Here is a 22,261-nt window from a genome sequence, read left to right on the forward strand (position 1 = left end):
TTGTTTGTGGTATTTTTTGTTAGTGTTTTTTTGTTTGTTTATCCTCTAAAAGAATACTGAGTAGAACTTAGGAAGCACTGATGTTGAGTAGGTTCATTTTCTAGCTATTTCCGCCCTACTCCATGTGGAATAAGCTGTATAAGGGGACAGAGCCATAGGTGAACAGAGCCAACTATCAGACTTCTGGAGAGTTATTAAGAGTGGTATCAGTGAATGTGCTCTGTTTTTATCTTTTGTTACAATACAGCTTTTCTAGTCGTGCCTCCCTCGAGCTCTATCAAAACTCCTTGCATATTTTATGCCTGGTGCACCTCTAGAAGGAACGCTGCTAATAGATTCATTTGGAGATATTCAGTGATCTGTTTGGAGGGAGTGGAGTGGGGTGGGGATTTTTTTCTCTTGAGGCTTGAAACAAGACTGAAGCTGTTCTTAAGACATAAAGCAGCACTGGGTGACTTAAGATCCTCCTGTTGGATTGAAAAGTGCGTTGAACACTTTTCTAGTACATATTAAAAAAAAAGTAGACACAGTGTGCTGCCATACATCTGTTAAATTGGCAGATATTTAGTAACTTTGTACTGGAAAGGACAATTATAATCTAGATTGGGTGTCTGTGATCACAGCCTGGAGAATTGTAGCTGGGGCCTTTGCATTGAAGGTATAGGTTTGGAAAATGAGATGGTCATGGCAAGCTTGGTCCAGGTTTGCCTGAGGGTGTAATTCTGTCACTCAACCATACATTAAAAATCTTGGTAGTTTTATTTATCTGTGATTTCCAAAACAGGCGATATATTTATTGACATACCTTTTATATCTTAGTTTGAATAAGAGGTACATTGTGAATAAACTACAGTCTTAATTATAAACTTTGACATACTTTTGAAGGTGACTCACCAAGCCCAATTATGTGGGAGTCCCAAGGCTTCCCTTAGAGCCAACTGCTGAATTGGTGGATTATGCTGGTTTTTGGAGGGGCATTCATGTACGTAGAGAATAACAAGCCTGACTTGTGCCTGAAGTACAGCTGAAGAGAACATAGGTCCAGGAATAGCTTGTGCTGTTTGTGCACCTCCCCTGTTTTGCTAGTTCTCTCTCCTGTCTAACTTCCCCTCCTTCTGTGTGGGACAGAAAGGAGCCTGGTGGACCTCTCTTGCTTGGTGTCTGCAGGCATAATGGGGGCTTGACACATAGTGTGGGGAATTCATAGTGAAATGGCTCCTTATTTTGGGGAGACTTCTCGATAGACTACTTTTTCTCCTAAACCATGTTTAGACAGCCCTATTTCTGAGCTTTAATAGCTGGAAGGATCCTAGACCATCAGGAACTTGTCATTCAGATTTACACTGAAGTTGAAAAATAGATTAGAGAAAAGGGAAAGGCAAAACTGAGCTGAAACCCAGACATTCTTGCAAAAGGCCCAAGGAGCAGCAGCTCCTTGGGGAGACTTTCCAGTGGGACAAAAGGGTTCGCTCTGGGGTTAGACAGCTGGGCTTCACAACACCTGCCACTAGCTGCCATGCTGCCACTTGAGCTCATACCACTCAGTCTCGCAACACCCTTCCTTCAGTAGCCTGGCTTCCTAGTTGACACTGGCTCCTCTGGGATATTCACCATTTCTGTGCTGGATTCCTGTGGTTTCCAAAGAATTCAGGTGCTTGCTTTGAGCCAAGTCATTCACATTAGCTCACAGGCTGCGCTTAGGCCAGAGCTGGCTGAGCCAGCCACAGCAGCCCCATCCCTCTTGCCCAGCAGCCTCTGCTCCTTAGGGAATGTAACTCATTTATTTCTGCATGGACACCTGGGATCAGGCTACAACCACTTCCGTAGACATTGCCCCATGCAGAAGCTGTGCAGCAGTGTTATTCACTAGATGTACCTGCTGGGCTTCCAGCCAGTAGATAGTGCATCAAGCCAGAAGACTTTATGTTGCTTCCTTACTTTTTAATTAAGATAATCAGATTCAGATCACTGAGGTGGATAACTACTGAATCACTGAGGTGTGTAACTGCATGACCCTACTGTTGTGCTTAGCAGACAGGCTACTAAGCAGTTGTTAAAGCTGGTCAGCTCTTGGTGACAGTCTGTACGATGAGAAACAGAACATGAGAGGTTCACCAAATCACAGAGTGGATGAGGTTGGAAGGGATCTGGTCCAACCCCCCTGCTCAAGTGGGGCCACCTAGGTCTGGTTGCCCAGGACCATGTCCAGATGGCTTTTGAGTATCTCCAAGGAGGGAGACTCCACAACCTCTCTGGGCAACCTGTGCCAGTGCTTGGTCAACCTTATGGTATTTTCTTGTGTTCTGAAGGTTCAAAATCTTGTTAATGGCAATGCATAAGATGAAAACATGCAAATTTGTTGTGAAAAGATTAAAAAAAGTCTTTTTTCCCCCCTGTTCCTGCAGACATCTGGTAAAACTGCTCCTGGCTCTTGTTCTTTAACATAGAACTGTTTGAGTAATTTTATTCAGCTTTGATTAGCGAAACTGGCATCGAAGAGGAGTCACAAAAGCTCCTTTTTATGTTTAGTAATTCCCTGACAAGATTTAGCTCCTGTTCATACTCGATTGCTAACTGACCTATCGGGTGGATGCTGTGAAACATATTAATGTTGGAGGTAGGGGGATTGTGATGGTCTTTAGACTTCTGTTTTCTGTCCTGTACTGTAAGGGAACTATGTTCCCTAAACAAAGTGGCAGCTAATAGACTAACGGGGAGGCTAAAGTCTGATCCATGGGGAGGAATGAGGGACTGCGAAAGTGACTCCAAGCGTAAAACGTGAGGAGCATGCTTGTAAAAGCACTACAGCGATTATTTCCAGGACATTTATGCAGGAACTCTGTGTGCAGTCATGGAAAAGTCTATCATAATGTGTGCTTTTTCGTAGCACTCATTTGAGAGAAGAGGGATTAACTATTCTTTCCTTCTTCCCACTCCAGAGTCTTTTCTCTTCTCCTCTTCCTTTCCCAGGCTCTGACTAGATGCCTCAAATAAGCATTCCAGAGCTGTCAAGTTTCATGCAAAACCATGTAACATCTTCTGTAAATATTTAATGATCCAGTTTATATGTTCCTGAAATGACTTGCAAACTTTACCTTGTGGTTAATTCATTTCCTGAAGTAATTCTGGAGATAAGGCAAAGAGCATTGTACAATCCCTTGGGTAATGTCCTGCCTGAAACTGACAGTAAAAATGTAGTTGTTTGGGCTAAGGTGGTGTAGAGGTGTGGATTATGGGCCAAAGTTTGGTGTGGTGGATTTGGGGACTTTTTCAGTGTGAGCTCTGACATGTTTTGTAGATTGCTAGGTGAGCAGGGAAAAAGCTTGCATTGGCACTTGTGGAGAAGGTGACCTTTTGAAGGTGGAGCTTAAGTGTGGTCATTAGGCTTTTAATGAACTCTTACAAGAAAAGGAGGGAAGACTAGAATCTGTCAGTATCTGAATACCAAAGGTGAAATTGAAGCATGACAAGGAGGCAGAGAGCTGGGATGTCTCCAGATGTTACATGGTTAGTCTGGAGGTTGAGCATAATTCTGGAGTCTGAAGGAATTAGTCAGGATTTTTCCCTTGATTTTCTTTTTGTGCTCCCGGGCTACCTGCTGCTACTACTGCCAGTCTTTTGCTTGCTTTTGATTGCTCTTTCTTCCTCTCTGAGCCAAGAAGCTAGAGGGAAGGGAAACGTGCTGTTGGTGATGGTGAGCTGTGTAGCAGTGTGTAGTTTTTGGTGTAGAGAATGGGTTGTTGCCCTCATCTAAGATGGCATCCGCCTGCGTGACTTGGGTGTGACCAGCTGAGACATGAGCAGATGTATCAGAACAAAGGAATGTGTGAGTGTCACTTCTCTAGTCTAAGCTTTGAATTCAGAATGAAGCGCATCTCCTCTGTCCTGCTGGGGAAAGAGAAGCTGCAGTGCAAGGGAGGGAGGCTGCCATGGCTGTTCAATATGATTGCTACTACTTCTGCCTGGGAAGCAGCAGTTTGTGTGGAAACTGAACAGTGCAGCGTCAACCTCAATTTAACCTTTCCTATTTCTAGCTGTAGTTTTGGGGTAAAAGCTCTCCTATAATATTTCTGCGTAGAGGCTTTTGGAATCTAATCTCTTGTATACCATGTTAGAATATGTCCTTAATTTTCTTAACTTAGCCCTTTCCTCAGTCTTTAAAAGGACAAAATTCATTAGAAGGGGAGGATCTTTGAGAGAATGGGACTGCAGTAAGGCCAGGTAAACAAGTTAATGAAAGTGAGTATCTTTAGTATCACTTGCAGTTCATTGTGGACAGTGAATACAAGCAGTACATAACATCAGGACATGGAAGGTTGTTGGCGATTGAATGATGGACCCTGACCGGCAGGGGATCTGAATCGTTAATTCAAAGGACTGTGTTGGTTTTATACACTTTGCTAAGGCACAGTATTTCCTTATATGGCATGACCTATCCCATGTTGCCACATCAGCAACACACTTTCTCAATGTCCTCTTATGGGGTGGTCACTCGCTGTTCACCCGTCTGTCAGCTCCTGGCAGGCTCCTCTCCCTAGGGCTCTGCCATGTCTCCCCAGGGTCCGGTGGAGACAAGCCTCTCTGTGCCGCCATGTGCTCCTTTGTGCTGCCATGTGCCTCTGCAGGCAGGTTTTACAGCTCGCAAACCAATTCTACTTTATAATTCCCCATACAAGATGCTTCCTATGTTCTTGCTGCTGTGAACGGTATTATCTCTGTGTAATCAGTATCTCAGAGATGACCCAGGTTGATGCTATCAGAGAGGACCATTCCTCTTGCATCTTCTACCTGTCTCCTCTGCACCCTCTCCAAGTACATAGGCAAAAGAAAGTTCAGTCATCCAACTTTGAAAACTGGTGGTTAGAACTTCAGTTACAGAGAAAGCAAATCTGAATTCAGGCCAAAACAGAGTTGATATCCTTCTGATGGTGGATACAGAACAGACATCCATTCCTTTCTTGGCTACCTGCATAATATTTCACATTGTTAACAATAAGAACTGCTGGTTTAGATGAAGTGGGGACAGAAGAATGCACTGAAGTGGCAGAAAACCTTCCTGTCTGACTAATAGTGGAAAATTTTACCTTTTCCTAGTTTTTTTTTTCCACTTGACAAGTCCTGCAGGAAAATTCTGTGTAAGAATTAAAAGCAGTGTGAATCTGGTTGTTGAACCACTCAGCCCACACACACTTTATCAGCAATGCCTGTTAAGTGTGTTGGGTCTCTGCGTTGCAGGGCCTACGGAGTAGTCCAGAACTTGGACAGGAACAGATCACAGTGGGGGAAAATGACAGTTGCTTGAAGCAGAGTAAGAAAAGATGGTATTAGTAAGCAGAAGATAGTGTTTAGATGAGTTTCCCTTGATAAAATGGTCTCTTTTGGCTGAAGATGGGCCTCCACATGTGGACAGTCCAGCCTCTGGTTTAGGAGTGCTCTTGGATTCTTGTCTGATTGCAGGCTCCCACATAGCAGCATCCATGAGTAATGCTTTGGCTCAGAAACAGTCCTATCCTGGCAGATGGTGATCTGGACTCATGTACTTGTGCCTTCATCACTCTTTGGCTGGATTATAGCAATATGAGACACCTGGGCATGAAGCCTTTAGTGTTTAGAAAAATAGTTCATGCAGAATATTGCAGCATATGCCAGTGGTAAGTTCTGTTACTGGGAAAACATGAGGCCTGCCCTGTATTTTCTGTCACTGCTTAGCATATAGCTTTTGAATTGCTTTTAGGATCTTGGCTCATATCTTTTAAGTAGCCTATATTCTATTCTTAATAGTGGCCCAGAATGAAATTGGAAAAGAGTGTTGGCCTGAAACGAAATCATCTTCTAAAAGATTATAATGATTCCTCAAGAGTTTATTCTAATTTCGGGTTAACAGCCTGAAAATTTTACAAGCATTGTTTTTCTACTTTTCACTATTACTGTAAGGCCTTTTCCTATGACCTTGGTTTCTCTAAAGTAACAGGTAAATTTCTGCTGAAGCAAGACATATTCTGTAGCATGCAAGTCTCTTGTCCTTCCTGGACAGAACAAGTATGGTGGATGAATAGCATAGTTACTACAGTGGAAGAAAGATACAGTAAAGTATATTCTGAAAAGCTGTAGAATTGTAGAGTACTGAAGTTAATTGTGACTGGTATTTCAGAGGTAGTAATACTCTTCCATCTCAAGCAAGTGCAAAGCACAAAAGTGTAAGGAGTGTGGGCTATTTGCTAGCATTATACTTCTGATCTGTTACTGTTCTGACATCCAGAGGCTATTGATAGAAGCTCTAGAAATAGCTTGGACTTTCCATTTGCAGGCTGGTCAAACCAGCTCTGGGTGAATGTATTAAGCATTGGATTATATTGTTTAATGCTTGGACTTTTTTCATAGTAGATATAAGTAATTTAATGCTTTGGAGGTTTTCGGTGCACTGCTGAAGTTCCCCATGATGTCCTTCAAGATGGTAGCATCCTAGTAAAAGAGAAAGCTTATGTACTGAGAGCTCTAGAGCACAGTGAAATATCTTCTGAATAAGCAGTCCCCAAGGAAATGTAAAATTCTGAGCATGGAGCTCAGACCACCTAGTAATTAAGGATGGCCTCTGTAGAAGGAAGCTAAGGCAAGCATTTGAAGGTACAGAAATACTGTGGTTTAGAGTATTGTCTGTGTCTGCCAGGGGTTCCTGTTCTCATATTTAAGGATGACAAATTAAAAGCATAAGCTGAAAAGCATGGTGAACCTAACTGCCCTCTGCTTGAAAGTACCAAAGGAGCCATGACTTGAAATGGCTCTCTGATTGCGCTCAATATCTTCCAGGATCTGGCTGAATGTATAATTCAACAAACACTTTCAGTATGCTGCCAGTAAATGATTGTTAAGTTGGAGATGATGAAGTCATAATTAAGAACAAAATATATGATAGGGCTTTTGTCACTGTTTTCAAAACAGAAGTGCTAAATCCAGGAAACTTACAGTTAACCTGAAAAGAAATTCAAATACTTTAAGCTGTGGAAATATGTGGAAAGGGGATCCAAACTTCCAAATGCTTTTGTTGCCAGCTGCTCTTACTTCATATGTAGTTAAAGCTGAGAAAAATACGGTGCAAAATATTTTTCACTCTTTTAACCTTGCCACTTAAAATTAGTTATATCATGGGTGCTTTGTTTTCCCCCCTGCCTTCCACATGTGTGTTTAAGGATAAGTTTAAGCATTTTCATGGATTTGCTGGTATAGTTCTTACGGCAACAGGTATTTCTCAAAATGGCTGCCAAATGAGGGCAGTAGTGGCATCATTTTAAGTGAGAAATAAGATCTTTGGTTTTTTGGCAGTTCTTTCTAAAGGAAGGATTTTTTTTGTGTGTGTGTAACTTGTTAGCTGTCTTTGTATAGTTCAGCTTCTTCTGAACTTTGGAAAATAATTAGGGAAAGATGAAGAGAGATGACTGTTAATGAAAAAATTGGAGATGCATTCTTTTCTGGACCTTATTTCATTGCATAACCAGATGATCCAACTTTCTCTCCCTCTTCCATTTTTCCTGAATCCTGTCTCTTTTTCCTGCATTGAGGCTTCCCCCATATCTACTCTACTTGTTATGCAGCTAACCCTGCTCTCCTTGGTACATACTTCTCCTCCTGCTGGGGCTTCTTTGGACAGCCTGTGTTTGACTCTCCCCTTATCCTTTCTTACTTCCCTTTATCTCTTTTGAGACATTGGCATCTTAAGCTCTTGTGGTACAGGAGGATTGTCAGAGTGAAGGTGTTTTTTCTCTTGTTGATTTTTTGTTGCTGTTTTTTTTGGACTGGAACATGCTTGCTGTTATGAGCTGTGGTGATTATCAGTGGCTCATATTGGTCATTCTACCAACCAGACGCTCTGGATTCTGCCCTCAATTTTTTTAAAATTTATTTTTCTCCAAAGTCTGAGGCCTAAAATATGTATTGAATTAGGATTACATGTAGTATAAGAAAATGATTGCAGTTGGGCTAGATTACTGTTGTAGGTCCTTTCCAGCTGCAACTATTCTATTACATTATATTCACATTCTATTACATTATTTTTTGCTTGATATGTCCTTTGAGGATAAACTGTATTTTTTGTAAGGAAAGATTGCATTTGATGAAGTTTCATTACATGCATTCTCTCCCTAGCTGTTGCTGTTGAGTGGTCTGTGTGGTAGTCTGTGGTTTGTAGTGACATGCTTGCTGTATCTAGCAAGAATGCCACTTGTTCAAGAAACACTGTGAATTTTTATTCCTCTTTGCAGATTTGCAACAGTGAGGTATGACCAGGCATCCAAGAACATTAAAAACCAGTTCATGCATCTGACCAACTACAGTGTCAACAAGAAGAGTGGAGATTATGTCAGGTACTTGGCTGGAAAATGGAACTTACTCTCTAGAGGCTGGGTCAGTTTACCTATGTTGGTCTAATGCTGACCCATAGCGGCAGGCCAGTGGTGTTTAATCTCCTTCTTTCATTATTTTTAGCTGTGATGATCCTGAAGTAGAGGATTATGGAAACAAGTGGAGCATGAGTGCAATGCTGAGGTACTTAAAACAAGAGGGGAGAGACACTGCAGGTCAGTAGAAATGTTGTTATTTTATGTCTTTGTTGGATCTTGATCATCTCACTAGTGTGAATTCTAAGAAGTCAAGGAAGAGCCCCAGCAAATCCCATTTAGCACCAGAGCAGGGTGGAGGGAAGCACTGTTCCTTACTCACTAGAGCTGTGCATTTATTCCCTATCCCCAGAGATAAGGTCTAACCCCTTCCTTCTTGCAACTAGTATTCTGAGACTTTCTCAGGGTGTGTTTCTTAATATTTTACCTACATTTCCCGTTTCTTAAGGTCATTCCATTCCTTCTAAAAGCTTCCCTCCCTCTACTGCTCCCATGGCCTGTTCAGTCTGATGAGTGACCAACCTCTGGACAACTGTGCCAGTTTGAATGACTCTTGGATGTGGTGTCATCTTTCCATGGCTCAGGTTTTTGCTGAGTGTTTTCATTTAGTCTGTGTTTCTCATAAAATAGCTCCCTCTTCCACACCTTTGCCAGGTCTGCTGGGAGTAACTGCATCTGCAGAGCAGAATCCAAGTATATCCTTTAAGGGATAAATTACCTGTGATACTGAGGCATCAGTAAAACTACTGATGGCAGCTATGGCCCATATTGCAAATGTTGCCAAGGAAGACTTGAATGTTGGAGAAAGGGGTTTGAATCTGGCTTTCAGATGGAAGTAGACTTTTTTTCCATCATATGCGTGCATGGCTGTCCAATCCCTTGCACCATATGTGTTCAGCAAGCTGTGAATGCATAGTTAGTAATATTGATACATCTCCACACCTCACCCCAACCTCAAGTATAAAATACACACTCTTAATAATTAAGTAAACTACTGAGCAATGCAAGCAGATTTCCTTAACTATCCATTATAAGACTTGCACCTTTCTCTGATGCATCTGGTTCTGGTCATAGGGAGGCAGAATGCTGGCTGAAAAGTGCTGGCCTTGTCTGGGCTGGCAGGGTTTTTGTGCTCTGGGTTGTTTATGTGTGCTGGGATGTTTCCATGCTGTGTTGGTTTCACTTAGTTGTTTTCTGGTACAGAAGTTCACATCTGAATTTGCTTGCATGCTCTTTCTGTAATTGTTCAGGTCTCTGCATGTCATCTGAGCATGAGAAATAGTAATTGTAGACCTAAAGTAAACTCTCTAGTCAAGTGGTTTGTAGAAGATATTCTTTGAAGCAGGGATTGCCAAATGTCTGTGTGGATTTGCTTGTGCTCCCTTTGAGGGGTGGGGAAGGCTGTCCTTTCATCCTTACTAACTTTTGAGCCTATGACTCCAGTATTTGTTCATTTCTCCCTCCTCTCACTTCTCTATTGCTTGTCCTTGAAAACAAAACCAGTGTGGTGTTCTTTCTATTGCATGACTCATCCCAAGTCCAGTGTAGAATCCAGGTCTACGTCTAATGTGCATCTTTTCTTGCCTTTTGCTTCCTCTGTCTGCTTAGATTCCTGTTCCTGAGTTCTGTTCACAGGCTCATGCTGGAGCTGGAGAGTGCTTTCTTACTGTGGGTTATCTATAGGTCAGCAGGACTGGGAGCTGTCACCAGTCATATAATTTTGAAAAGATTTATGAAATTTGGTATGGGAACAGCTGCTTTAGAGGAAGGTGCAGTGTCACACAAAACACTTATCTCATAAAAGTTCACAAGAAAGATTTTTATCTCTCAGTGGCTATGGCTTATTCTCTGTAAGTTTGAGGGCTTATCTCACTAACCCACTCTTGTTTAATCCTTCCTAATACTCTGAGTGGGCAGCGGTCAGACTCCAGCTGACTTGTGCTGATGTGTTTGCCATATGTTTCTGCTTACCTGCACTGTACATACACTCACATTTATCATTCTCACATTCTCATTTGTGAGTATTTTTGCACTAGGATACTATGCATGTCTCTATATACTTAGGCTTGCATGGATTTCCAAGCATCATTGCTTTGTCGTCCATAGGGTCTCATGTGCTTTGATTCACAAAGGTGTGTCTCCATATACATATTCTCATGCCTTTCTGGATATTGTGTGTTACTTCACAATCTACTTTCTTCCTTTTTCATCCCCTGCCTCCCTCCCCCTGCAGTGCTGATGGCCAACGTGGAGGACCTGATTATCAAGACACTAGTTTCTGCTGAGCTGTCCATTGCTTCAGCTTGTAAAAGTTTTCTTTCACATCGCGGCAGCTGTTTTGGTAAGGCACTGGGGACGTCTTTGTTGATTGCCTCTTGAATACTGTTTGGAACCTCCAGTTTTGTCATGCTAGAGAGAAATACGCATTCCCCATTGCAGGGAAGAAATACGCATTCCCTATTTGCAGGGAAGCTGGATCCTATTTTGGTTGTTTTGTTTTGTTTATTTTCTTCAGCATAAACCTCGGTGAGGGCAGGGGCCAGTGAATCTTAGTTCACCCTGTGTCAGTGCCATTGATCATAATCTTGTGCTAGAAAATGAAAATGTAATAATGATGAGAGGGACTTGAAGGGGAACTTGGGGAAGTGCTGGGAAGTTGGTGATTTACTGGTGCCCTTGCAAAGAACGGCTGTGGGTGATTAAACACGTTTTTAGAGCATTTGCTATTTTCTCTTGAACCATCTAGCGCAATTTAATTTTGCATTTTCCTGCGTGCGTGCGTGCGAGCGAGGACGGGGAGAGAACGTGTGTGGCAGTGCCTGGAATGCCGGTGGCGGCGGGGGGCAGTAATGGGGGATATATTGCAATGCTGGGACGAGCTCCAGAAAGCAGCGGCTGGTACCACAGTGTGCCTTCTCCCACTTTCCAGTGGCTGCTTCCCAGCCTTCCCTAAAGAGGCCTCCTCCTGCTCCTAGCCGTTCTTCACTCATGTGGATGCATGCACGAAGATGAAGTCGCAGTCAGTGCTTAAACCAAAGGCCAAGCTTGGTTTCAGCTATCTTGTGTTTAGGTATTGGGACTTATATTTAAACTAGCTGTGACAGGTAAAATAAATCCATTTATGTGGTCCTTGCATTACACTTAGGTATTGACAATTCCACAGCTTTCAACACTCCAGCACAAATGCATGTTTGGCTATTTGGGGGTGATAAGACAGTCAGGAATCAAGGAGCCATGACTGATAGGTTGTTTAGTTACCTCCCAAAACTAGCTACCGCTCCCACCATAGTTTCTCCTGACTGACTCTCATGCCTTTGTTCAAAGTTGAAGGACCTGGTCATACACGGGGATTTACGAGTTAGATAATAGGCTCAGTGAAATGGCACTTTATTGTCTAGGTGAAAAAAAAGACACACCAAAACCACTTTAGCTGCCTCTTTTTTGGCTTCTCCCTTTTCCTTCCTCAGTTGTATCTCTAGATTCCTCTGAGCTGTGTATATGGAAACTAATGTTCCTCATGTACTTTCTGCTGGGCCTGGCTCTGAGGTTATCCCACTTCCTGCTGCCTCCCCAGGGCTGCACTAACCACCCTCTCAGATGGTCCCCCACAAATAAACTGTTTTGTTCTGTTTATTTCAGTGTAAACATAAATTAAGAGCTTCCCAGGAAAGAGGGCTTAAGTAGGAGCCATACTGCTTCCCTAGGGAGACTTAGGCATTTCCAGAGCTCAGTACTTTCTGCCACCTTCCCCCACAATTAAGTGGTGGTCCTTGTCTCAAGGATTTGAACTTTCATCATGCTGTATGGTTCATTTGTCATCTGTGTGTCTTGTTCTGACACTTTTTGGTTGTACCACTTTTAACCTTGTTGTAAATATTCAGTTTCAGCTGGAAATGCTCATAATGGTTCAGTTCATAGCTGTTAGCATGAAGGAGAAAACTGGGAATGAAGATTTCAAGGCAGCATGTAGAGTCTCACAAGAGCCTGGGTTTTTTGTTTTTGTTTTTTTTTTCATTCTGAGCTGTGAACAATGAAACTGAGTGTGTGTCCTGATAAGGGCTGATCATGTGAAAAGTATCTCAGACTTCAGAAACCTTTATCTGAAATTCAGATGCAGAGAAGGGTCTTGTTTGGAAATCTTCTAAAAAACATAACTAAGTTGTATTTTATCCTAGTGTTTGTAATGCTGTTCTAGGGAATAGAACTCCTGTACAATTGACATTTTCTTACTAAAAATTAAATCACAAATACTTAATTGTCTAGGTGACATTGCTCGCTTTACTTCTGTAACAGTTTAGTACTGCTGTCGTCCTTCAGTTCTTTCTCAAGTAAATGTTTTTATATGTGATATACTTGTTTCCTAGATTTAAAGGAAGAGAATTTATCCATGGCTTCTTCATTTTGTAAAATAAGACTGGTGAGACAGGCTGGTCCCTGCTACCAATGCTTGCCTAGAAAATGAGAGTGGTAGGTCAGGATGGTTCATTTTCTAATGTCAAAACACAGTGCTGGTGACAGTTTGTGTAAAGAGTGTAGTGAGTCCAATTTTGGCCATATAATGTGAGCTATTTACTGCATTCTAGCAATAATCAGTTTTCAAAGGACTTGGGATGCTCAGTTTTGTTGCTTTGAAGTGCATCACAGAAAACACTACAAGTACTACATGATTTTTTTGCCTTGTTCATGCACTGTTATTAACAAAGTGATCCCAAACCTCTATTTTGTTCTTTGTGATTAGCTAATAATTCCTTATGTAAAATTAAGCTCCTAGTAAAAATTGTTTTAACCAGTAAATAACTCCAGAGGAGGGCATGCTACAACTCTCCAAATCACTGCACTGTCCTGAAGCTGGTTGCCAGCTGAGTCGAGTGTTACTTCTGGAGCCTTTCTATATTTTGCACTTATTTGAGGGATGTGACATCTCAGTGTGGAACAGGAGGTACAATAGGGCTGCATATGCCCAAGCTGATTACTGACTGCATTTTTCTCCCTCCTGAAGTAAGCACTTCTGGGTAGGCTAGAAAAGGCAGTAAGACCTGCTTTCAGGCAGAATGAAAATCTCCCTGTGGGATGGTTTAGTAGGGCATGAATTGAAGGCAGTTGGGTGCAGCACATATTTTTGCCAGCAGCCACTGTAGCACCATTTTCTGCACTCACTGAAATGTAAGCCTAAAGAAGCAACAGGTTTAAGTCCTGTTGTTTCATTTACAGTTCTAGTAAACCCAGCTGTGACACTGTTGAGCTTGTCTGCGCTCTAGAAGGCAGGCCAGGATAGGGTAATGGGCATATTGATCCCACCAAAGCAATGAGTTCCGTATTTAGCTGCTTCTGTGTCCTAAGGCTGAATTGGTCAGCCTTTTGTTTCTAAGCACATCTATATTGAGATAAAAGCAAACAATAAACTATTGTATAACTTGAATGGTGCTGACCTGGAGCTAAATACTTTAAAAAGTCTTCATTTGTATCTAATCACCAGTTTCTCAACCACCTGTGTTGCTGTTTTTCGTGAACATTTAACTTTCTTAGTAGTGGCAGTTGACCTATTTGGGGAAGCCTTTTGTAGTTTTGAACAGTGTTGACCTGCACCATTATGACTTTTGCAGGGCACTAAAAATTTGAAATTCTTAAGGAATTTCTGCACACACTTACTTGATGTGAGGGGAGTCCATGCGTAGTGACTTAAGGCAGCCATGCATATACCATACATATTTCCCCTGTTTTTGTGGTTTCTTACATGACATGTCACGTCACAGAAAAGCTGAACAGGGATTCCCTTACCATTACTTTTTTTTTTGGCAAAGCTTAATCCATTCTATTTTTATAGTGTTACCGTCAGTCTTTGCTTTGAAGCCAGTACGTAAAGATGCCATTGGAATCTGAAAAAGGTTGTTCATAGACTTCTCTGGCTACAATCAGATTCAGGAGGCCTGTAGCCTTCAAGACAGTTATTTTGATGGTCTGATGATCATCAAATCATCATGAGCAGATGAGCAAGGTAGATTTTGTAATTTAACTATATCTTCAAATTTAACAAAACTGTCAGGTGAATCTGAAGGGTAAAATGAGTTCAGAGGATAGGTGTTCTAGTCATAGCTTCTATAGGAATGGGGGGTCTATCCCTGCATAGTGTTATAAGGGAAGTTAAGTGATATCCCAAAGTGGTTTCTGGGATATTAACCTCTTCACTCTCTCTGGTATCACACTCTGGGTTGAACATGTTTACACCTTGTGGGTGATGACTTACTCAGTAAGATTAGGATTACAAAGGCAGCCCAATTTGCAGCAAAACTCCCATTCTTTGATGTTAGCTTTGAAGATGGCTTTATCAGCTTTTCTGACTTCAGAGTTGAAGGATTATTCTGAGTCTGATTTTGGTATAAATGATGAGCTATGCTCAGCTGTAATCTTCTCTTCACCAAAGAAAGCAGTGGTTTATGTAGAAGGAGGACAACCAATATGGTGAAAAGTCTTGAGGGCAAGAGTGATGAGGGGCAGCTGAGGTCGCTTGGCTTGTTGATTCTGGAGATGGCTGAGGGGCAGTCTACAACTGCCTCCAGGAGGGCAGTGGAGGAGGATACAATAGTGGCACTAGATGGCTTCTCATGAACCTACTGTTGCCACAGTGTGAGGCATGTTTTTCAGTCATTGTTTTCTTTACTCTCTGCAGAGGGAAATGGTAGTCTTGCTGAAGTTGGTAATTGCAGAGGATATACTTTTGATAACCTTATGCTTGTGTGATTCCACATCTTTGTCCTGCCTATGTATTTATTTTAACAAGTGGTATTGGAGTTTCACAGTGGAAAGGGTACTACGACTACTGTGTTTAATCTAGGAAGTATATTTCCCAAATATTGAAGAGGGCCAGCAAGATATTTCTAGGTAAACTTCTGACTGTTATCTTTGTGCTAAGCCCTACACAGAATCTGTGGAGTTTGATTCAGTTGCCAGAACATAGATATTACATAGCTCCTGATGCCCCGAGGTAGCAGAGACATCTATCTAGGGCTTGTAGATACAACTTGGAATATGTGAAACTTGGGGCATTATGGAGCAACAGTGGAGATTCCTAGGAGACCCTAAGTCATTGCAAGTGGCATTAGATTTTGTGTTTAACAATGGAATTGAGTCAACAGGGATACCCTGAAGAACTTACTGTCCTAATAAATAAGGCAGACACAAGGGAAAGGAATGTGATGCTCCAACAGCATGGTTAGAGCTAGCTGAGGTCAAGAGGTTTCCCATGTGCATTTATAAAAGAGGACAGAATGAGTAACTGGGTGGGAAAGATGGAGCTTTAAAGAGCAAGTGATTTGCAAGAGAATTGTGTGGGAGAGGAGGACAAAGTCAGAGGAGCCAAAATACTAGCAAAGGCCCTCTGAGGGGCCAGGGGAGGGAATGGCCAGCAGCAAAAGAAGCAGGAGCTAGTCAAAACAAAATGCACTGCTTCCTGACTGGGGCTGGAAGGTTGTAGACCAGCAGCTGCTGCAGGCCCACTCATTGCTTCTCTGCCTTGGGCATGAGCTGCTGACCCACTGGAGTTTTCCGTGCTGTTAATAGTCATGGGTCTTCACCAAACCTGAGATTGTATTTTGAAATAATGTATTAAAGTCATCAGAAGTTTCTCCTGTTCAAAATTCTTCGCTAATATTTACACTTAAAATCCCCACCTTGTCCTTTTCCCTCTACTGCAGCTATTCCTGTCTGGGGAGCAAGAGAGCCAAATGTAGATTCAGCCTCATTTCTTTGGAGTGAACCAAGTCTTTAACTCTCTGCTGTTTTGCTTCCCACTTAATGTCTGGCTACAGACTCCAGAAAAGTGAGCAGGCAGTGCTCACTCTGCTGCCATTTCCCCCCTTCCAAGCTTCCCCCCCCAGCTCATTAACTTTCCATTATAAACTACATGAGCTTTTGCACAGCTGTCTCCATAGGAAGATCTTGTCAAGCGGTCCAGCTCCCCAGAGCCAGCATCAACGTCAGGCAGGCAACAAAAGGCCAAGGCCAGAATTCAAGGAAGGAAACATGGCAAAGAAGTTCTCCTGCTTTTACTCCACGCACTAGGGAACTGGTTAATTCCATGAAAATCCCTCTATGCCAACACCCTGTTTTGTGGTGTTTTGAAAAAAAAAATTGCTTAAGTTGCCCTGATGATTATTAAGCGCATTTCTTAGTGCTGGAAGAGGGAATTGCAATAATGCCAACTTCTGATTTACACTCATCTTTGTGTAGCATCCTTCTTGCAGCTCTTTCCAAACTAGAGAGAACGTGAGTATAGAGTGAAATAGTAAAATCAGTCTTGGAATGGGAAGCTGGCTTCAATCTGACCTGTGCAGAGGAGAACACATCTAGCAGATGTAATATGTTATGAATGTTTTAGAAACTAAGGAAAAAATATTTCTGTTGTGGTTTGCTGCAAAGTGGCAAGTTGTCAATAAGCTGAAGAGTTACGGGAGGTTGTCTATGTAGACGAGGAGAAATCTCTTGTAACCCCATGGGGATATTGCAGAAAACATACAGGAATAATTGAAAAGAAACTGATGCTTGAAAGAAGCAAGATTTTCTCTAGCTGACTGGAACAATGAATAAAGGGATTAAAAAGTGAAAAGGAGAGTGAAGTTCTGTTGTTTCCAGGATCCAGTGGAAGAAGTAGATTGAACCTGCTGTGCTTGTGTCAATTCTATGTGAAAGGAAGTAGTAGAGTTCTGCATGAACTACAGTTGGTGGGCAGTAAAGAGTTTTTTGTTTTTCTATATAATACTTTCCTAAGACTAATTTTTTTTTCCCTCTTTCCTCCACAGACAGAATATATTTAATTTTGATTCTGAGGAAATGAAAATTGCCACTTGAGGAGTGTTATCATTTGTTCATCCCTAGAGAGTTTACTGGATTTAACATATATAATTTAGATAGAAAGGACCTGATAGAGACTAATGTTGGACCTTACCTGAATGCTTAAAGATGCAGTAAGGTGAACTTACAGTGTCTGCTGTGTTTTCAGAGCTCTATGGTTTTGATGTCCTTATTGATGACACTCTGAAACCCTGGCTGTTGGAAGTGAACCTGTCCCCATCATTGGCCTGGTAAGTGGTTCCCAACTTAATATGAGGCAGGGACTGTTGCTGGAGGTGGTTGTCTTTGAAACCTGTGATCCTAGGAAGGCATGATTTCATGATTCCTGCAGATTTTGTTCCACTGCTGATTTGCAGAGAGGATACTCCTTTGCTTTTTTCCTTTACATTAGCAAACTTATTGCAGCAATAGGTTTTGAAAGAGCCTGGTTGGGATTCCATTTACTTTTTAATTTTTTCTCTTCCATTGTTATTGTTAACACTTCATAATCTCCCATCATAGATAAATTTTGGAGCTCTGCCAGACTATTGTGTTGGGTTTCAACCTTCTTGGCTGATATAAGCTTTAAGATTTTGGAGTCCAAGCAGAGTTCAATCAATTATGCTTTAATTGAGTATGTAGATGAGTGCTTGGGCTCAAATGTTTGGTCTAGTACTCTCATTAGATAAATTCTAAAGAGTGAGTGTTGACTTGGCCCTTATGCTGACCCTCATGCTCTAATGGAAATTTAGGATTTATTTTTGTAGATCTCTCAGCTGTGATTTTATGTGGAAGAGGCATAGTTAAGTGTGGTTTTTAAGAATTCTACAACAGCAACTTTTATCTACTTCATGAAATGTAACATATGTACATTCAAAGAAAACATTCCTAGCCCCAAGGAGAGTCTAAACAAAGCTGTATGAGTCTGCATTAGGACACTAAAAGCTGTGGAAAAAGGATAAACAGATTATTCTGTTGCCCTCTGATCTTTACGTATGTATGTGAAGATCACCTAGTTTTCTTCCTATGTTGTTTTTGCCTGTGTTAAGAAGGCAAAGAAACTATATTGGGAGATATACTGAATACTGATGCATTCCTCTCATTTAATGCCAGACAAATAATTCCTATTGTCCTCTGTTGCATGTGGGGACAGTGATGCTCCTTTGGACCTGAAGATCAAAGCTAGCATGCTCTCAGATATGTTCACTCTTGTAGGTGAGTGAAAAAAAAAAATCCTCAGTCTTTCCCTTATTATAACCAGTAGAAGGTAGGTTTATGAGCTGCATGTTATTAGATGAGTATAATAGAGGTGAACTCCAGTTAAGGAGTAAGCAACTGTGTTTAGCACTGAGAAGTGCTATATGGAGACTTCAGAATTATCTGTCTGTTTGTGATGCTTAGGTGGTTTTAAGAGTCCCTAATTTGGTATTTGAAGACAGTACTCTCTATTTAGCTTTCAGAGTTAGTATCCATGCATTTTTTAGCTTGAATGTGTGGGTTTTGGTTGGGTTACTAGAACTGGAGTACTGTCTTGTGCACAGTATCCCTTGCATCTCAGTTCAGTTGCTTGATGCAGTTTGCCCCAGTATGGAAAGAAGTAGAATTGTCATCAGGTAGCCTGCTCAGCTGTTTAAGAAACCAAGTCTATTTCTGTGCTGCTATTCAGTAACCCATTTATTTATGGTCTTGAAGCAAGGTACAGTTTTTATTCAAAAAATGTAATGCAATTACATTTTAGGATTACGTTTTAGGATTACATTTAGTTTAGGATTAAACAAAGCAATGTATAAAAAAGAAAAGCATCCTTATTGGTCCTTGGGCAGGGACAAGAAGGTAATGTATAGACTAAGATTGTGAACAGGAATGCTAGATTATTATTTCAGTGTTTGTCTGTCTTAAAGTTCTCTTGTGGCTCTTGGTGCCCATAGGCTTCGTATGCCAGGATCCAGGCCAGCGGTCAAACCGGGCCATTTATCATTCATCTGAAACTGTCCGAAGAAATCCATACCAGAAGCTGCAGGTAAGTGAGTTTTACAAGGCCTGGCTGAGGAGCATAGCAGGAAGTCATTCTCACTGAATTTGACTAACAGGTGAGAGAAGCAGTGAGCGAGATTATCTGGATTTCTAGCATAAATATGAAAGATGAAATTTTTAACTGTGTGGGGTGATGAGGCGCTGAAACGTGTTGCCCAAAGAGTTTGTGGACTCTGTATCCCAGGAGGTGTTCAAGACCAGGCTGGATGGAGCTTTGAGCACCCTGGTTTAGTGGAAGGTTCCCTGCCCATGGCAGGGGAGTTGGATCTAGATGACCTTTAAGGATTTTCCAACCCAAACCATTCTATGGTTCTCAGAGACTCAGGGGATACGTCTGAGTTCTGTGCTGTCCAGCCACTTTGATTTTGTTGTGGACGATAAGCTTCCAGAACCCTAGAGCTTTATGAATGTCTCCAAGACCTACTTCTAGGTGACAAGCTTCTTGCATTTGAAGTTTAAGGCTTCTTTCCCATTCTCTTTTGGAATCTCCCATGGATCATTGGACTGAGGCCTCATGTGGCTTGCTGCGACTACCCATTGCCTTTTCTGTTGAGGTAGTGCTTTCTCAGCACTGTAATGCTGAAGGGCAGTTGTTCTCTATCTCTTTTGTCTATGAAATGGATTCCATAAATATCTGTGGAAATGGAGCATTCACAAAAGGCAGGGAGATCTGTTATGTCACGTGGACTTTCAACACATTTCTCCTTAGGTGAATAGGTGAACGGTGTTCTCTGATAGCTATGCAGCTGATGGTGCCGTGATGGACATGCAACATGGCTGTGTAGCTCAAGTTCAGTTAGGAAATGACAAGTCATTTTTATTCAGTGACAGTGTACCAAGACACTATCCATTTTGGTACAGGAAAAACTCACAGAAATTGCAATATTTTGTCTCTTGTAAAACTCAGAGTCTTTAGTCACCATGAGAGAGGTGAAGAATAGCTGGTAGGATGGGATGTGAATGTCTTTAGGATGCATGTCTGAGTCTGAAACTTCTAAGACAAATATAATAGATAGTGCTTTAAATACAGATCCCTCTGACTGTATAGGTGCTCTTTGTAGTAGACAAAAGGTACATGAGATAAATTAGGAACCATTCCAAAAAAAGTACCATTCTTTCTTAGAGTGATATGATCAGATCCTGATCTGATCCTTGACACCTTTTATCCGAAAAAAATTATACAAGACAGTCTCAGAAAATTATGGTGTTGTAAACCACTGAATTTGAAGGAGGCTTTAAACTTTATTTTGCTTAAAAAATACCCACAAAGAGATGTAAGGTTGGCCAGTTGAAAAGTGCAAAGATTCGTATGACAGAGCATTGGTTATGAGATGGGATTAGGGTGGTCCCCCTAACCTGTGTTTAACAGGAACAGGTTTGTAACCCAGTGACAAAGTTTTACAACATGTTTTTCTTAAGTACCTAAGTGGAAATCCCATGGCTAAACAGGCATTTAGATCTTTTCCATGGTCCCAGAATGTTTTGTTCTTTGCTGAATACATTTTATCTCAGATCTTTGGATCTTTGATATATGTTCCAATTCTCTGTTGGCAAAGGGTATATGTAATCTCTTTTTTTTTCTACCTTCTTCATAATGTCTTAAGTTTTGATCATTCGCATAGGCTGTCGTTAATTATTGTAAAAGTTGCTGCTTGGAAAAGAGCTGTTGGTATCAGTGCTCTTGAGAGCTCTCTTGAATAACTGTCTTGAGATGGTTACTCTTTTTTCTGATTTTCACCAGACTGGACTGCAAATTTTGGGTGCAGTTTCTTTGGTTTGACTCTTTGAGCGTTTCTCCCTCTAGGGAAATGGACAATTTAGCTGCTTCCTTTGTAACTTTTTATTGATTTGGGTTGGAGCTCTTTCAGTTAATCATAAGCAATGAAGGGACCTTGATCTGTTTTGAGTGGACCAGCTGTGGAGAAGAACTTGCCAGTAGTACAGCTAGAAATTATAGATACGTCTCCTGAAAATCCTTTCTTACACCATTTGCGCCTCTTGGGTGTTGGAGAGGAGGAAGACAGCCTGAATACCACTGAAAGCAAGAAAAATCTAAGCTCCAATGATGATTGTTTTCCTTTGAACCTGCCCCTGTCCTTAAACTGGTTTTGCTTGTAGGCCTGATACCAGATAAGTAATACAGGGTGTTGTAGTGCTAGATTTAGTTTTGCAAGCTGCAGCTTTCCCTGAGAGCTCAGCGGAGCTGCTTAGGGCAGTGTGACCATTATCGCCCTCCCGCAGTTTTGCTCTGGCAGCTGTCAGCGCTACAACCAGTGATGGCACAGGAGGCAGAGAAGGGTCTCCCATGAGGGTTTAAGAAGACTTTTAATCACATCTTGTCCTGGTGACCCTCAGAGGCAGAGAGACCTTGTGATGCTGGCGCAGGGGGTTTTGTCAGGGGCTCAGGGGCGGTACATGGGCAGAGTTGGGGTACAGGAACCGATAGGGAGAGCCCAAGGGAGTGGCCGGGGCTAGGGCAAAGGAAAGGCGGGGGGGGGGAACAGTGTGGGATACAGCTTTCCCTGAGAGCTCAGCGGAGCTGCTTAGGGCAGTGTGACCATTATCGCCCTCCCGCAGTTTTGCTCTGGCAGCTGTCAGCGCTACAACCAGTGATGGCACAGGAGGCAGAGAAGGGTCTCCCATGAGGGTTTAAGAAGACTTTTAATCACATCTTGTCCTGGTGACCCTCAGAGGCAGAGAGACCTTGTGATGCTGGCGCAGGGGGTTTTGTCAGGGGCTCAGGGGCGGTACATGGGCAGAGTTGGGGGACAGGAACCGATAGGGAGAGCCCAAGGGAGTGGCCGGGGCTAGGGCAAAGGAAAGGCGGGGGGGGGGAACAGTGTGGGATAGGAAAAAGAAATGGGTAAACAGATCGCCACAACAGGGTACTTCTTCACATTCTGATGTTTTTACACCTGTTTTAAAATGTTAAATAGTATCTTGTTTCTCCACAAGAACTGGAATATTGTTGAGATATTTAAATTAAATTACTTGCAAAATTTTGGGATTTT

The 22,261-nt window shown here is 41.9% G+C and overlaps 1 protein-coding gene across 8 annotated transcripts in view; it reads left to right on the top strand.

The window, feature by feature from the left end:
- TTLL5 (tubulin tyrosine ligase like 5) overlaps positions 1-22,261 on the top strand; it is a 129,142-nt gene that overhangs the window by 13,836 nt on the left and 93,045 nt on the right. For all 8 annotated transcript variants that reach the window (XM_017742072.1, XM_017742073.1, XM_017742067.1 and 5 more), the window contains 6 exons: positions 8,256-8,357; positions 8,479-8,570; positions 10,624-10,731; positions 17,386-17,467; positions 18,370-18,431; positions 19,145-19,236. In XM_017742072.1, the coding sequence (XP_017597561.1) occupies positions 8,256-8,357; positions 8,479-8,570; positions 10,624-10,731; positions 17,386-17,467; positions 18,370-18,431; positions 19,145-19,236 (538 nt within the window). The remainder of the gene's footprint in view (positions 1-8,255; positions 8,358-8,478; positions 8,571-10,623; positions 10,732-17,385; positions 17,468-18,369; positions 18,432-19,144; positions 19,237-22,261) is intronic.

The sequence above is a fragment of the Corvus brachyrhynchos genome, unplaced genomic scaffold (assembly GCF_000691975.1).
Source record: "Corvus brachyrhynchos isolate BGI_N302 unplaced genomic scaffold, ASM69197v1 scaffold115, whole genome shotgun sequence".
NCBI lineage: Eukaryota > Metazoa > Chordata > Aves > Passeriformes > Corvidae > Corvus > Corvus brachyrhynchos.